The sequence below is a fragment of the Colossoma macropomum genome, unplaced genomic scaffold (assembly GCF_904425465.1).
Source record: "Colossoma macropomum unplaced genomic scaffold, Colossoma_macropomum, whole genome shotgun sequence".
In the NCBI taxonomy this organism is placed as follows: domain Eukaryota; kingdom Metazoa; phylum Chordata; class Actinopteri; order Characiformes; family Serrasalmidae; genus Colossoma; species Colossoma macropomum.
This window is the reverse complement of record NW_023494801.1, coordinates 15,766,910-15,785,803: the sequence shown is the minus strand read 5'-3', so window position 1 is coordinate 15,785,803 and position 18,894 is coordinate 15,766,910. Positions and strand designations below refer to the sequence as shown.

General features: G+C 38.7%; 1 protein-coding gene across 1 annotated transcript in view; it reads right to left on the bottom strand.

Annotated features, from left to right (window-relative positions):
• The window catches only part of si:ch211-114m9.1 (rho GTPase-activating protein 44), a 62,440-nt gene extending 45,655 nt beyond the window's left edge, over positions 1-16,785 (bottom strand). The window contains exon 1 of the mRNA XM_036589862.1: positions 16,471-16,785. Coding sequence (XP_036445755.1) covers positions 16,471-16,523 — 53 coding nt within the window. The 5' untranslated portion in view covers positions 16,524-16,785. The remainder of the gene's footprint in view (positions 1-16,470) is intronic.
• Positions 16,786-18,894: the final 2,109 nt, after the last annotated feature.

Below are 18,894 nucleotides of genomic sequence, written 5' to 3'. Positions count from 1 at the left end.
TGGTAAATAATTGCTTAAAAAATGACTGGCATCAGACAGATTACATTTCAATATTTGATATTTGATAATGAATTTATTGGACTCTGGAACAGAAGAATGTTTAGGTGTTGCTGGACTACTGCACTAAAATATCTGGATTTTGCTTGTTTCATTGTATTTATAACCCTCTACTAATAAATGCTTCACTTCTCTGTAATGCTAATCCAGATGGATCTAGCTATAATTTAATTTAAAATATCAGATATTGACATCGGTCCAGAATTCCTATATTGCTGCATCTCTAAAAAGAAGAATAGTAACGTCTTTAAATGAGATCTGAAAAATGCAATGAAAGAGCAGGCACAGAGTTAATGAGGGAGTGCATACTAAAGTTTCTGGAGACCAGGAACGACAGATTTGAAATGTGATGAAGACCTTCTGTCACTCTCCTCAGAACCTGACGAAACAGGCAGCAGGTCAAGTAGTATCTTTTAGAAGTTATCTAATGTATTTATTTTCAGCTGCAAGTGTTAGACAGAGAATCCCTGACAGGGGTTAATACTACTTAAAGCAGATCTGCTTTAGAAAGCTAAAAAATGGAAATAACAAAAGTAAAATCAATCATCCTTGTATATTTGACACTACACCTTCAAACACAACATGATTTTAACAATATTGCCAACGTTTTGTCTGTTATGTTGAATTATATATTGAATTTACTGTAAATTGTTCCTTAAGTTGTGCTGCTTCAGTGCTGACCGAATGAGTCCCCCCGAATTTTCCACCTGGAAATACAGCTAACTATTACATTTACAAGCTTTATATTTGGTCTAAAAAGAGGCTTTAAACAGCAACAACAATAACAAAAAACAGTGTATACTAACTTCATAAACCACAAAACAGGATGCCTAGCATGTGGTACAAGAAGAGGACTTTGCAGCAAGAGGACTGAAGTGTGCCAGGAGCAATGGAACAATGGAGAGGTCAAGTTAACAAGGGGCTACCATAAAAACCATAAATGACTTTAAATGTGATAAAGAGAACCTTATATTTAAAATGGGAAGAGAAAACTAACGTAGCTGGTGAACTAGTAGTAGATTGATATCCCCAGAGCACTTGGCATATGTTAGTACTCTTAAAACAGTTTTAAATGTATTGAAGTCTGTTCAGAGTTTTAGCAGGAAGAACAATAAAGAGGGAATTTCAATAATCAATATGAGAGCTGACGAAGGCTTGAAATAGCGTTTTAGCATCATTAACATTCAGGAAAGGGTGAAGACGGGTATTATTGCGGAGGTGAGAAAAGGCTGATTTAGTTAGACGTGATATGGGGTTCAAGCAAAAGTGACTCATGCATTCCTCACTCTCCTCCATTAGTCACTGTATATCATTCCCAAGCCTAACCTCATTCTCTTGTATATTTTTACCACCTGCTTCTCGATTTATACCACACCTGCTGCAGGGCCTTTGTAAGGTGGTCTTACAGATTAGGAAACCTAAAGGGACAAACAGCCAGAGTCTGAACTGGAGCCTGGTCAACCATTACATCATCTTGTGGTTAGGAACAACAGAGCTATTGAGTGCCCTTTGTGATCTTGAGGCCAACAAGTGCAGCAGTTAACTCTGTTGAGAGCAATGTGAAGCACTTGTCCATTCAGAGTTCCAGACGTGTAGTGTGAAAGGGATGAGTCAGCCCAACTCCTCCATCCAGCAGTAGGTGTCTCTGCCGGCGTGCATTGTGCAGGCCTGCTGATTGATGCAGCTTAACTGGATCTCAAGGACATCCTGATTCAGATCTCTGCACGGCTGTCCTTGGAAGAGAGCATGTGTGACTGAGGCTGAACACGCTGGAGTGAACAGCAGCATAAAAACAGCTCAGGATTCCCTACTGTTAAATGATCTGTCTGCTGTATAAGAAAACAAAGGGTCTAAAAAAGCACTGATGCATCATGATACATTGATCTGAAGGTAGTGATTCAACTGCATCGATTTTAGAACATTAGAGGACCATTAAAAAACTCACTTTTCCTCGCTTTTTGTTTTTACAAATAAGAACTTGATTTAATATGTAAACATTGTTTCAAAACATGACATTCGCATACAGTTCATACATGGAAACTAAGTCACAAAAACAGCCCAATTTGAATTCATTGTTTTTGTGATGTCATGAAAATAAACACCCAGTCAGCCTACAGCAGATTAGCCCCAACTATTCTAGCTGATGTTAAAAGGAGCATTTCAGCCCAAACTGCTTTTAAAACGAGGTACAATACAGGGCAGCCAATCAGACATCATTTACATCGATCAGTCTTAAAAGCACAGAAATAAAACAAGGCTGTTTAAGGCTAAGGCATAAAGAGAGTTTGGAAACTGGTAATGTAAAAATGAATTATGAGTGTATTTGGTTCATAAAACCAAATAAATGTTATGAGGTGAAAATATAATTAGCAAAAACAAAAAGGTAAGATTTGATCCCTTTTAAAACTGGTAGTAATGATTTAAAAATATGTTTAAACTATCAATAATATTTCAAATTAGATTTTAATTGTTTCATTACTCCATATGAAATTGTTCAATTTCCATATTGTGGCTGTTGAAAAAAAAAGGCATATACCTCTAAAACAGTAACCATAAAAAAGAAAGTAATAACGATCTCAACCCTGATCTGAGCCCTTAATGTAAAGAACTGGTGGAAAAAAGAATGAATATGATTGGAATATGCCACAAATCTAACCAATAAAACAGCACAGAATTGCTTGTAGTGGTGCAAAACATAAAACCAAGTCAAGTAAGTCACGTTATAACATTACTAACCATGTAACAACTTCATGACAATAGTGATTGTGGGGTAGTTAAGTGTTTGAATAGTTTAAGCATGACTATTATAACTATTATATAAAATATTTTATTTTAAAGCTTAGCCGCTTTTAAAGAAATCAGTATCAGCTGATACTCAAGGTTTCAGCACTGGCATCAGTATCGGAAAAAAATATTAACATCAAATCATCTCTAATTGAATCAGTTCTAAAATCGTATCTAGTCAGAGGACCTTTTCATAATGAAGGAGTCCACAGTAAATGTTTTAAATGTGGTGGTTTTACAGCACAATGATTTTCTATTTTTGGATACCACAATAACTAGAGTGTTTGAATTCTTTATAATATGGTTAGCGGTCAGTGACATGGCTGAAAAACCTGGAAAGCACCTATCAGCTAAGCATCTATCAGTGTAATACCAGTGTAATGTTGTGTAGACAGTTATCAGCACCAAGGGAAACTGCTCACCACATCTCTGTGTACTCAACAGCCTCCCACACAGCTCCACCCCACCTCCCTCTGCTCCTCCTCCCATACTAACACTCCCAGAGCATGAGTTTAACCATCCCTGTAGACCACTGCCTGCTTGGCGAGACGCTGTGAGGGAACAGCATGCTAACTCTGCTGTAACTTCCTCCAACACTGGTGTAAATCATACTTGTACAATGACTTAATTTGATTACGATTCTTTAGTAGATGATTAGGCCCAATGCCGATGTCTGATATTCATATATTTATTTACTGATTTCAAAAACACATGAAGAAACTGGGACTGAATCTGCCTTGATTAGCATTGTGAAGATATGTAACATTTATTTTTATAGTGTAACAAATGCAACACAATTAAGACATTTTAGTGCAGTAGCTCAGCATCACCTACACATTTTGCTCTTACTAAAAATACATAAACACAATATAATCAAAATTGCTGATGATTTCTATCTAGGTTACCAGTTGCTTATTTTTCTGGGATGTCTTTTCACTTTTTAATAAGAACCTTTTTTTAATAACCAAAGTAAATCTGAAAATCTAAAATACTGCTTTGTAAGACAAGCTCAGCAGGTCTAGCAAAAATGATGCTATGTTTCTTAATTTCTTCAAGTTGGCTTCTTATTCACAATTATTCAGAAACAATTTCCATACCACCTTAAATATAGCAGCAGCTACATTCTGGCACCTGTACAGGTGCTTTAATGTAACTGTTGCACAATTTAAAATGGTATGCAAAAATTTTTAGCTTTGTTGAATTTCTCACGTCTCATATACCCATCCCATATACTTGTGGAAAATTTTTACAGTCATTCACTCTTGTGTACTCTTGTTTCACACACAAGGCCCTGACTGTGTCCTTGTCTGGTGCAGCTGACCAAACGAAACAAGCCAAGCAGTCTAACATTACTGTAGTTTGCAGTTTGTACATCGCATTATCAGCGCTTATTTGTGGCGTACGGGTATAACATTTATGACACAAGTCACACCTGGAGAAGGACATCAACTAGAATACCCGATGAACCGGTAAACCGTCCACTAATAATTCCAATATCATTGCGCAACAATTAAATATGTTATGATATTTCAAATTTTGCCATGTTTTATATAATTTACTAATTTTGATTTTATTCCAAATTATTCAGGGTCTCAGAGAAATACTAATCCAATAATTGCATCTTTTCAAGATTCTGCATTGAAAAATGAAGGAGAAAACAAACCCATCACTCCCACCCACAAAACAGCCACAGGATTCAAACTATTACTCTCTCAAAAATAAACAAAACCTATAACACCACTAAAAGAGCCCTTGGCCAAAAAGTAGGCCTGTCACAATTGTTACATAATTAAATGATCACAATTCTTTTGAGATTATTGCAATTGTTTAAGGTTGGGTTGAGACAAATGTAAGACATAAAAAAGGTTAAAAATTTGCACTCACTGGGACGTCATGGGTCTCGTGAAAATACCAAAAGTTCTAACTTTTAACTGTGTGCTACAACATGCTTAGAGGACTGTTTATTTGTTTGCTAAGTAGCAAATGCAAATGTTGTTAGTATATATGCTTGTGGAAAACAGGTTTCCACTCATATTTTCACTCTCTGGAGAGAAACATTAAGCTTTGCTTGACTCTACACTAGGGAAGCACCAAAATTTTGGCCACTAAAAAGTTTTAGCCAAAAATGGTTAAAAATAGCACTTTCATTGTCAGCCAAAAGAGAAAAAAGGTATATAATTTTGACCAATAAAAAACAGATTAAACAGGCCTACGATGCAAGTGTAAAATGTAAGACTTTATAAATAATTTTAATAGCAAAGGAAATAAGAAATTAAAACCCTGATTTAACCCTTTACACACTACAAATCAGACAGCTTCTAATTTAAATTTTACATTCAACTGATGGTGGAATGGGAAATTTGAATTTGAAGAAGCAGGTGAATACAAAGCTAACTTCAACCTTGTTCACTCTCCAGCGCCAGTCTACACAGACATGTTCAAACAGTTTGAGCAGAAGCAGATCAACACTAAAAATTGCCAAACTATTCCACAGTTTGTACGAAGGACAATTCACAAGCAATATGTAATCACTGTTCATGTTGAGAATCAAGAGGATGTACAACACAAGAACTTCTCCATTACCAGTTTTATTCCACTTGAAGACACAATATCCCACTCTACACGCAGGAAACAGCAAAACAGCAGCATCAGAAGTCTGCGCAAGCAAGTTTACACAAACAACAGCCAAAGTGCAAAGCATAACCAAAAATAGGAAATCATAGCCTTGGATGACCAACAATATTTTGTTGTCGAGGACACTGGATTTTGTGGCACATACTTTAGCCTACAGACTATAATAATTTTTATCAGTTAATTTTATGTAAACTTTCAATTTTGTCAGCTTTTTTAGTTTTTCATTCCAGTGTGTCATGAATTTCAACTTTGACCAAGAATTTTCCTTTCGGTGCATCAGTGCTGTAAACATGATTCTGGGTTAACAGTAGTCATTTTTGGTGTGTTTGTGCACAGTGCAATATACCTCACTTCAGATCAGTATTAGCTACAAAGTATTAGCTACAAAGTAAATACAGGAATTAGAGATAGCTAGGCTTGTACTTTAATAGTTTCATTAAATGTAAAAAAAAGACCTTCAAATAGTTAATCACCATTTATTTATATGCCAAGTAATCATCAGCACAAATTTCATGATTGTGACAGGCATATACCTTACAAAACAGTATTATCATGGATTATGTAAGTATGTGCATTGTGACACAGCTGGGGCTGACTAGACACCTCAAGAAATAAATTTCAATTCTCCAGACATATGGCTGCTCCCTGGTTCATGACAGGTTTGGACTCCACAGCACATCATGATGCAAAAAATTGACAAAAAGAATAATTCAAATTGGTGATATAAGCTGCATTTTGTTAATTATGCTATCTAATGCAACTGCTTTGTCAAATACTACAGGTTGTAAACAGCTTATCCTTCGCTAAAAACATCAGCCATGTTCAGTGTCATGCGTAACACTCTCAGCTGCAGTCTCAATAGCAGATAATGCAATGACATGGAAACAGTCATCACTCTTCTTCATTCAATTCTTGTTCAAAATATTGTGAGAATATTGAATCGTGAACAAAGTATTGTGATAATTACACTCCTAATCAATCAATTCTAATCACTTCTCACTTTCTAAAATGAATACAGCTGAACTGCCACCTTCAGATCAATGCATCACCATGCATCAATGGATTTTTACACCTGATCTGAGCCAGTTGCAAGAGGAGGAAGATGGAGGAGTTCTCCTGCAGTCTCTGAATGTCTCCATTCTTACAACCAGACTCCTCCTCAGAGGGCCAGCCTTAATTGCTTCCACATAACGCACAACCACGGGTATTATTCCAAAAGGCCAAGGCTTGTGTGAGTGTGTGTTGTGTAGCGGATGGAAGTAGGAGGTATTCCTAGCAGATGCACTGGAAGGTTCTGTGGCTAAGGACCTGCATGTTCTTCACCTCCCTCTTGAATGCTGGATCCGGGCTATACAAACATGCCAAAGTGTTCTATTTAATAGAAGCTGAAAGACGCTACTATGACACTTTAATCTGATGGCAATACTGGACTGCTCAATTATGTGATTACATTGTTCTTTTCCAGTGGTGTTCAAATTGTTCAAGCCAAGAGTCAGAGACAAAACAAAGCTTGTGGGAATATCAATGCCCTATGTGTCATTAAAAAATGCTGGGGTGTAATAGCAAATAGCACACACCAGCACATGTGGAATAATGTACAAGTACATCATAGTACTGACAGCACAGCTCTGTAATGAATTCATGTGTACAGGAGGAAATAATGATGTATTGGTTAAGTGCGTGGAATGCACAGAAGTCTACAGTTGAGATCTCTTTAGGGAGGTGCCCATTAAGTCGACTAATAAGCTGTAGCATTCTTGGTTACCTAAGATTTGTTTATTTCTTTTTTCATCAAATGAATTATAGTTAAAACCGTATATATCTGTGCAAAGTCAATTTTGGACAAGGTAGCCTCCACATACATTTAATAATTTATTTTCTATCATTTTTTTTTCATACATGTTGCTCATGTACATCAGTTATGCAACGCTGTGTGTACTGACGAACACAACATGGGTAAAATTTATAAAAATGACTACAAAATAGTGGATTGTACACTCTGACAACTGCTTACACAAAAAGTGTACCACAAATTGTAGCCAGGCAGCTTAAAAAGTAAAATGAAAACATTCTCAAAAACATAACTGGCAAAAGGAACACTGTTCTTTAAGGTGCAAATGAGTTTTATGTTATGACTATGTCACTTATTTATTAGTCTGTTCAGGCCTTTCATCCACCAAGAGAGTCAACCAAGAGATTTGGACCAAAACATGCTAGAAAGCTGGTATAATATCCCTGTCCTATCCCCTACTGGGTTTGAGTAGTGATTGACATTTCAGTCAAATCTCATATTCAAATTCTTTCAAAATATAATAAATTGAAATGAAGAGTTAGTTAAAAGACACCAAACATAACAAATTCACTAAATGATGTGGGAAGTTTTATTCCATTAAATCTATAAGAGCCTAAAATAAACTCAAGCTTCTTGTTTATCAGCGCTTTTCTGTGACGCTTCTTTTGTGCTATAGCTGCTCTTTGTACTGTTTGCTACCCTGTGCCAGAAACCCTCTGCCAGCATCTGGTGTGGGTAGCCTTTGGCCAGATACAGCAGCCTTTCAACACTTCGTTCTTTCTGTGCTTTCTCCTTCTAAACAGATAAGAAATTCTCACTAAAACGTAAAACACAGGTTCTACACTGTCCTCTGTTTGAATATAGAGTTCAGACATCTCATGGTTTGTCAGTATAAGAATGGATAACATCAGAGAGAGGCTAATATCCATATCAAAAATCCTAATTTACTAGGTTTTTTTTTTAATTACTCTGTCTGTTTTTTTCAAGGCTTGAAGAATCCCAATAGTGATGAACCATGATCAGCTCAAACAGACTTTTACACACACACACACACACACACACACACACACATACACACACTTACACACACACACACAGTGTTTCAATATAAGCAAATGCTCTAATATACTTATCAGTCTCATCAACACTGACACAAGCTGTGCAAGCAAGTCATGAGCTGCTGGTGTTTAAGTTCGTTTGTGTCCTTTACTGAGCTCAGCTGGGCTGTGCGTGCTCTCTGGGTAGACCCACTGTGGGAACTGATTGCATCTTTCTACTAATGACATACAGAGCAGCCCACCAGTGTGTATAAAAGACTGTAAGCTGCTGACACAGCACACCTGAGAGTCTGCAGTGTCGGAAGAGAAGAGATGAGAAGGGAAGAGAAGAGAAGAGAAGAGAAGAGAAGAGAAGAGAAGACAAGAGAAGAGAAGAAGAGAAGAAAAATTAAAGATAGGAAGAGAAAGGAGAAGAGGAGGTGCTTAGAAGCGTTATCACAAACTGGGCCACTGCAGAGCAAGAGAGGTGGCGTAATGGCTGAAAAAAGATACTGTCCCCGTGACTTACATCAAATATAGCTGAAAGATACTGTTACTGAGCCTCAATCTCTGCTGTTTCTTCTTCCAAGGTGGGGCAGAAATGCAGTACACACTGCCTATTTTGGCAATTAAGTGGAAAAGCCTGTTCTATTGAGGCACATCATTTGTAATGTACTGTGCGGTACTTACAGAAGAATGTTATATGATCTGCAGGGCAGAGATAACAGTTTGTACATTACGATTTTCATATACAATCATACATAGAGTGGCCTTAATAAAGTGAATAATCTCATCTCTGAAACACAAACTGAAGGAAAATTCTAATCCCCAAAGACCCACATTACTCTACTGTTGATCCACATGTGACTGTATACCTACATGGCAACCCAACCACAGTTGGAAAAAAGCATCTGAGTATCTGAGACGAAGACACCGATGACGCTTTACTGAAATCTGAAGTGACTCACCGGACGCTTTATTAGAAGCACCTACTTTGTAGGTCCACCTTGCTAGAATACTGACAATATGCACAATTTGTTTTAGACGTTCACTGGCCCTTTATCGGTCAGTTTCCACCCATAGAACTGCCCTTGGCTGGATATTTTTGGATGGTGGACCACTCTCACTCTGGAAGTGACACTGATGTGTAAAAACTAAAGCACTGCTGCTGGGCTTGTTAAGACTCATACCAGCATTACTACCATGTCAATGATAGCATTTAAGTTGAAGCTTCATCCTAGGTAAAATAAAGAACTTACTAAAAGCAGAGTTCAGTGAAAGTTGTGGTTGTAGTATATTTTCATACTTAATTTGGCCATGAAACTATAATTACTCTAGTAATAAGCAAAGGAATTGTCAATTGTCACACAAACTTTACTGTCTACCAAGTTGAGACATGACGTTACTCATGTTTTTTCCTCAGACCTAAAGCTGTTTTGTCTGTTGTCAGAAACCTGATGGGATGATGTCCTAAATGTACACTGTACCATAGATGGCATTGTTGTTCAGTCATAATATCTGCCTGCCACAATGAGGGTGTTCAACCAGTGCAGCCCAACAGCCACAATTCTACAAACAAGTATTAATGTAGGACATTACATCACTCAACATTTCAAAGTTCACTTATCTTCATGTGTGGGAATACTAGTGTCTTGCTAAGGGGTACACCAATATGAGAATTCTGGGCCGATTCCAATATCCGATATTGCATAAACATTTATAAAATGAGAGTTCACCTACTTGGATTAGCATTACAGAGAAATATGACATACTGTCGCTGTCCAAAATAAAACAAGTATTATCTCAATTTTTTGCAAGGTTTATTTGTGTACATCAGTTGAGCACAGCAGTTGCCTTTTACATTCTGTGAAAATTTTGTAATGAATGGACCAACAGAAATGCTCCAAGACTGCTTAGAATAACATTTCTTTACATTAAGTTACAGTAAAAGTAAAGAGTGTCATTGCGCTTTTCTGTAAGGTTGCCATTTTGGAGAAACTTGTTTTTCTTTGGACAGTGACAATATATTTGTAGTAAAAATAATAAAATGCAGATATTTTGGCACTGTAGCACCTGTCCGATGCTGCTAAATATTTTTTAAGCAAAAATGTACAAAATTGATACAAAAATGTACCAGATTGATTCTGATGTCAATATGCATCCCTAGTCTTGCTACAGTTTGCCCAAAATAAATGAATAAATGAACGGCAAGCTTTTAAACATATGGTTAAGGTGTTTGTACCATCACTGGGAACTGCTGTCATTGTAACTCAGTAATCAAACTCAATCAGTAGGACATAGTGAGGACATATCAGCAGGTAAGACAGCAGTTTACCAGGCAGCTTCCTGACTTTCGCAAGAGAAAATGAACTACTGTGGCATTTGTCAACATGTCAAACATGTTTAGACTCGGCTGGCTCTTATATTATAACCGAACTATGCACAAATACTAAATCATTCTCAGAGGGTTTCAAAAATTAGCCCTATTCAGTTCTTCATGTTCTAGGTAAGAGCTTTGTCCATGCTTGGGTTAGTTTTTCTCAATCTAATGTGGTAGTTCACAGGGACACTACATTACCAAAATGCCCAGGATATCAGTTAAGAGGGGCATGGATGTCACAAAGCAGTAACCAAATTCAGCCTTAGAGGTTAAGTGTGTTTGCTTTTTTGTTTAACAGTGTCTAGGTGAAGTAATTCATCTGGAGGGGCAAGAAGAGGGAAAGACGGAATTGTTATTAATAAATAATAATTCTTTCTTACATATATTGTTTCAAAAAATTTCAAATGATACTCAGCCATTAGCACAACCTAACGTGTTCTTTTGTCTGAGCCTACTCATCATGACTTACTTGCATTAAAACACATCTAAGCAAAGCCAGAGGCAAATCATTGAGCAAATCCTACTGCAAAACTGCTAATAGGTCTTCGAGACCCCTATTGTTTATCACAAACATGAATTCCACCTTCAGCAGTCATCACTCATTCCGTGTCCTCCGGGCTGCAGCATCCAGTGACTAAAGCGTATCGTGGGCAGAATAAGAAAGAATTCCCTTGTAGTGTGTGGGGAGGTCCTGATGGGTGAGCATGTTTGTTAAGTGGGCTCATTAATCAACATACACACATTTTCCAGGTTCCACTGCTGACGACGTCACCGGACTGCGAAAAACGCACGGCACCCTCTAAAAGTGATTTTGTTGCTTTCTGCTCCATCCAAGGGGCACGCTGCCACCCTTTCCTGAGGGAATGAGTTCAGCACAGTTCCACATGAATGGGAGAGAGGCCTCCAAATACAGATCCAATGAGGTCACAGCAAGCTCTTGCAAAAGACACACACTTTCACTCTCATACACACACACACACACTCTGCAGGAGATGGTAATTTTCTTCACAGTGGGAGGGGACGTTCAGTGCGTTACATATTATGAGGAATCAAAGATGGTGTGTGCGTGCATGAGTATGTGTCTGGAGACGTTCAAAGCATAAATTCAAATATTTACAAACAGCTCCCCCACTTCGATATTTAGCTTATCTGTTAAAATCCCATTAATAATATCAATTACCACAACAGTTTGACTGCTTGGGGTCTCTTGTAAGCATGTACTCCGGTCCTGCAGGGACAGTGTCCAGCACCCTGCTCAAACATACCTGATTAAACTTATCTGTTAATTTCCAGGTTTGATAGGTATGTTTGATTAGGGAAACTATTTAACTGTGCTGGACACTGGCTCTCCAGTACTGGAGTTGTGCACCCCTGTGAATGGAAAACAGCCCACCAATGAGCATTAAGTCATCTGCATAGTGCTAATTGGTGACTATCAATTTTCATTTCTTATTAGCAACATTAGCTTTTTTACTTGAACAATTCGTACTTCAGTAGTAGGCCTGTTTTAACTATGCTAGGCTAACAGTGAACAGAAGCCAGTAGCCACCCATTACCAAGATGTCATCTGCATAATGCTAAATGATGGCTGTTGAATTTATTATCAGAAACATTAGCTTTTTAGACGTAACAATTACTTTTGCAGCTGCAGGCCTGTTAGAAACATACAAATGTGGCTACAGGTAGAAGCAAAATAGCTGCCAATTAGCATGAAGTAATTTGTCTAAATGATCCGTTTTCATTTATTATTACTAACATTAGCTCTAGACTAAACGATTAGCTCTTAGCTCTTTGACTGATTGCTTCTGTTTGTAATTGTGGCCTACAACAGTGCTAGGCTGAAAGTGAACGAAAACCACTAGCATGATGTCATGTGTCACATGACATCATAAGCCTTACACTAAATGATGGCTTTTGACTTTCATTTAAGTCAGAAACATTTTATTTTTAGATTGAACAACTCCTTTTGCAGTGGGCCTGTTAATGAAAACCAGCCACCAATTAGAATGATGTTGGCTGCAAAATCCTACATTATGGGTATTCTTTTCATTCATTATTAGCAATATTAGCTTTTTTGGCTGAACAATTCATTGTGCAATTGTTCATTCGCCCAAATTCTAAGTGGTGGCTATTCATTTTCATTTACTAGTAACAACATAACCTTTTTTTGACTGAACTGTTTCTTAAAGCTGCAGTTGGCCTGTTGCTTCATCCAGTTCAGCTGCATCCCCAGGAATCTGCTTGGGGCTAATGACCAGAATACAATTAAAGTGTCATTCATTACACACAAATGTGTCATCTAGCATTTCATCAGCTAGGATGTTCCATTTCTGAATGGTACCAAATGGACATAAAACAAGATGGAGCTGCTAACTGATAACAGATGCCAGTGGCAGCACAAGAATCATGTCTAATCGATCACATTACAGCAGTTCAAGAAGAATCTCTGAAGGCAAGAAAAGAGCCAATATGTTATTCTTAGGGGTGGAACAATATATCAAGAGATGATACATCAGCGTGCAAAAATGTGACAAATGAATTTCATTGAAACGGGTCTGTTAAGGCTTTTAGTAGTTTAGTAAGCAGTTTCAAAATAAATTCAATGATTTAAATGAACAGGAAAAACCATGCACAGTCTTTCTAAGATTCTAAAACACTTTACTGGTGAAAGATAAACTGTGAAACCTTTAAAAATCACATAAATGACATACACGTGGGGACAATAACTGGGATAATATCCACCGAACTCTCTGAACCACACTGTTCTCTGGGCTAACTGAGCTTGTAGGCTTCATGTATGTCTTGTTATATCGGTTTTAAAAAAGCAAACTATCTATTATATATTTCAGAGCTCATAAAAAGATGCTACAACACTTTCACATGTCATAACTTCAGAAATGTGTCTGCTGCAGACACCAAAGACAGTATGTAGCAAAGTCGATATAGAGGTCTGTGGATCCATTGTGGTCCAAACCAAAGATCGTTTGGAAGAGCAGACTGAGACTGACCTCCTCAGAGGGTCTCAGACCGCTTATCTGGTGCGTATCAGGGTTCGTATGACAGCATTCTCACTTGTTCTAACAAACCGCACTAACAAAGCAATTGCACCAGGTGTCGTTTTAGCTATTAAGAGTGAACAGCCTCTAACTGTCGTTTTAGCTATTAAGAGTGAACAGCCTCTAACTGTATTCATCAAAATCACCACCTCCGAACTCCCAATTCTAGTCATGTTTGCATGTTGTGCAATGACATGAACCCAGCATTGTAGGCCAAAACGAACCGTGAGCTAGAGGTCAGCAGACAGTGGCTTCAGCTGCAGGTGCCACATGATCCGTGAAATAATTTGCAGGCAGGATTACTTTTGAACCACGCTGTGGGGGGTATTATGGCTTGCTGGGTGGAGCAGGCTTGGACAATTATTGGCTACTTGTGGAAGCAGACGCGCAGGCAACAAATAAGCGGCAAGTGTGCCGCAGAGAAAAACATGTTAGTAATTATCACACAATGCATAGTCATAATGAAGCTATATGACCTTGACTAAATAACTTATTCTCAGAACCTAACTGCATTTTTTCCAAGAACATGTTTTGGTTTTCCTACCTGTTTGGGTTTTAGCTTAGTGAGTAACACTACTGTCCTCCATGCAGTAATTGGGGGTTTGATTCCCTACCTTGGTAGCCACACCTCACCACACACACACACACACGCACACACGCACATTTTTCTTAGCCGCTTATCCTCCTGGGTCGCGGGGGGTGCTGAAGCTTGATAGCTGACTGTATCGCTACACCCGTAGTTATTAAAAGACTTGACAATATTGGTGGCATGCAGTAAAATTATGGCACTGCCCCTTATTCCCAAACTAATCACAGGCTGGCGTAGCCTCCATGGCCTTGGCCTTTTTATTAATGAGTATGGCCAGTGCGCTGTTTAGGGAACATGTTGTTGCTCATTATTGTGGTGCTGTGGACAGAATGCCTCAGCGGGCCATTGCTACTGCTCCCTGGACACAGCTGAGAGAAGAGGAGAATACTAATGTGGGTATACAAACTCAAGAGACAAACACACACATACAGAGTAATGCCTGGAAGAAAGCTGGAGCTGGGTCAGAGGAACCAGGGTTGCCATGCTTCTGCAAACTCACCGATGCCAACCAGAGGCAGACAGGAAAAAAAAAAGTTCTGCTATTTGACCACAAGCTACACAAGCACAGGGTGCTTGAAACGATGACCCACGGTGCTGCATGCCATCATCTCCCAGCATGCCAGCAGCTAGGGCAAAACACACCTGGCCCAATCCACCCCCTCCTGCATAACAAGCTGTTTCCCTTCCACAAGGGCCAGGGTGAGGCACCCACTAACCAAGCATGTTAAAGGTCACACACTGCACTCACTGGGGAGAAGAGCACTACATTAGTAGCTCTACCAGAGCGAGTACAATACACAATACACCTCAAAACGTCATTTTACAGTTTCACTAAAAGAACTATACCACGATTGCACAAGACATATCGTTCATGTATCATTATCACAATATTGACCTTTGCAATACTGATATCACAGAAGATGATAATATGCAAATGTTCCCTTTACAAAATTACAAACGTTTTTATTCTGTGCTCTGAAAATACCAGAAATGCTTTTATAGACATTTTGAGGATGATGACAATCATGTGACCCAACAAATGTAATAATTTCAATCAAAATAATGCAGGTCAATCTATTTTATGCCAAATCAAAAGGGGTCACCAGAGTGTCTTTTAAAGGGCTCATATCATGAACAGATTTTCCTTGATTTGTTGAAAATTCCAGTCCATACAGCCCATATATTAGAAACTAAACTGCTAGTTTTCTATTCATTGTTTTTGTGACGTCACAGAAACCAACTCATTTACATATATATGCCTTTTCTACAGCATTTTAGCCCCACCCATTCACATTTAAGTTACTTTTTGAATGAGGTGGCCAGTTGCATGTACACTTACATTTAAAAATAAAAAATAAAATACAAGAAAAATGTAGGACATGGGCCCTTTAATATATTGCAAAAATATCCAACGTGATATGCAGCACTGTAAGCACAATATGCTATTTCGTCCATATAGTGCAGGCCGAAATTCTACCATGGAGGCAACTGCAACTGTCCTCTTAATGGGAGCCATCCTTTCACCTTCAGTTAAACGTCACATTGCAATGCCTGACACATTGATGGCCTACAGATACTGCTGCTGGACCTACTGCACCCAGCTCCTCCTTCCCCCTCCCAGGATGACTACGTGATGAAAACATTGCGCCTGTTCCATTTTTCCCCTCACGTCGCATCCACTGCATCCGTCTGCATCAGATGGAGGATAATGACACCCGCGCACATGCGACGCTGCGGCTTTAGTCAGTGCAGTTTCCGGCATGGAGAAGCATTCGGCGGGGTGTTGTATGACCGTGTAACGTACTAAAGCTGCTAGGGTAGTGGGGGCCGGAGAGGGGGGGCTTTGAGCTCTGAAGGGGTTGAAGCTCTGAGGGCGCTGCGCCTCTGCAGTATGCCGAAACTGAAACGGCTAAGCTAACAGGGATGTAGCCATGGATTTTATAAAGTGCACGCGTTTGTTTTCATGCAGAGCTTTGATTTGCTATTCTACTCCAAGATGCATTGCGCCATCACTGACAGCAGTGTTTTTCCCCCTCAGCCCTTTTGGAATCACACCAGTTCTCACAGACACAGCCGCTTTCTCATTCAAACTTACAGTGATTCGTACCTAAAAAAAGAAAATGTCTCAGTCGGGTTCTTACCTGCCAACGGTCTGGTTGGCGAGCTGTCGCATTCGATTGAATTGCTTCTTCATCTTCTGTGTTTTCTAACAGTTATTTTTTAGCTTTTTCCTGCGTTAACAGCACCGGCGAAAAAGACCCCGCATGTCTGTGAGAATGAAGGCCCATATGACGGCGTCCGCCCAGTCCCACAGCCTCTGCTTCATCGCAGGAGAGAAAACGCGGAGGACCCCAAAGACATTTTCAGCGCGTTTCCTTTCCTCTCCTCCTCTCTGTACTGCTCCTCGGGAGGAGATGCTGGGCGAAGTGACAGCGCAGCGCCGAGGAGCTGCCGCGCGCCAGGTGTACTATGGGAAATGTAGTTTCTACATGGTACGTTCTGAAAGACGCTGCGAGCTCCAGCGAATCACTTTATCTTTGACAGTGTCATCTGTATGATGGAAGGTAGGTCATTTTGAGACATAGTACTGTACGGTTTGAATGATCAGTTTAGACTTTAAAACTTGACGAACCGGCGTTAAAAGAACGCGAGACGAAGAGTTAACGTTTCAATTTTTCACAAGCCGTCAGACAAATATAACACTACCACCTAGTGGTCACACATAGAACATATTTGTCAGGGGCTCTTGTGCGGCTCCACGGCGTTGGAATTTTAAGTAATTTTCAAATTAATATCATTATATATTTTTTGTCAATTTGTTGTCAATTTGTTTTAGAAACCGTTGAGGACTTAACAGAATTAACGCTCTAATCTGGGTTCTAAATTTAAACATAAAGAACTGAAACACAGCTAATTTTGTAATTATAATAATAAAAAAGACATTAACTTTGATTGACTCGACATGCGAAATAAATGACATCACTGGAATAATCTCTGTAACTTAGAGGAGCACTCCACCAAAATTAAATTAAAATTTTCTAAATTTAATGTTCAAGAGTGATGATGTATCTTATAGGTGGGAAGTAAAATACAACGGCTTTGCGGCGAATATTTTATTTTTCTGCTGCTAGGAAGCCGAATATTATAACTGTGTTTATTTGCCTCTACGTCAGCGGATGCCTTTACTGATGTTGGTGGGAGCGGGGAGTCCTTATGGCTGCATGGCGTATTGGCACAATGCATGCTGGGTATTGTAGTGAGAAAAAAGGATATACACACACTTAAAAAAAAGATTCTTCAATGATTCTCCTGTTTAGAACCATAAGTTCAATATAGGAACAATCCATACTTTAATGGTTCTCTGCATGGTGAAATGGTTCTTCAGATTAATGGAGAACGTGTTACAGCTCTGTATAGAACCGTTTGGAAAATGGCCCTATATGGCACCAAAAAGGGTTCTTCTTTTATTACAAGCTTGACATCGTTACAATAGAAGAACGCTTTTTGGTGCCATATAAAACCCTTTTCAAAAAGATTCTATATAGGACCATATGCAACATATTCTCCATCAGTCTGAAGAAATTTATGGCATGCAAAGAACAATTTAAGCATGAAATGCTTCTATATAGAATTCATGATTCTAAACAGAACCATTGCCTTTACTATAAAATCGTGAATTGTGTGAAATAAGTCTGAGGGATGTAAAGCTGAGCTACAGAATATATATAACATGACAAATAACAGATGCTGGGCTGGAACGCCCCTGCTTGTCTGCTGTATTGAACGCAGGTCGCCATTAGATGGCGCTCTTTCATTGAGAAAGTCTTGCGTGTTCACTGCGTGTATGATGATGCTGTGTGATCTCAAATTGTAACAAAGATCTCTGTAAACTCCCAAATGTGGTGAGCAATAGCACAGGTGAAGGACATTAAACAACATAAAAACAAGACTATTATATGACTTAAATACCTCTAAAATATAAGAAAATACATATTTAAGAAAAAATACTTAAAGAAAGCAAAGCTACTTACTGAAACTGTCATTTGATCAGATTACTTGAAATAACTGTCTGAAAATAGAATATATTGGTAGGGAAAGTGGTAGATGAATAGGTATAATTCATTACGGAATAAATGAGATTGAAAAAAGAATAGTATTCAGACTACAGAGTGTTTTCACCAGATAGCTTATTGCATGATGGATGTTACTGGCAGGTGTGACTTTCCCCTTCAAACCATGTATAGTAATGAGTCTTTCATAGTGTTACCTTGAAATGTGACTAACATTGAAAACAGTCCTGAAACTGACAACCATAAATACATAAATGCATATAAAATGCATAAGAATGCTATCAGGCATTTATTTTTGGTGAATTTCATGTCTAAAAATACCTAAGGTGTGGACAGTCGAGTGGAGGTGATGAAGCAAAGTGCTGACAGGCTCCAGTGTGAAAATTTGAGGACAGAACCATATGGGGTGATTCTGATTCATTTACAAGAGCTAACAATGCTGTAATATCACACATCTGAGCAGACTGCTGAACGTGCAATCTGCTCTCATTCAAC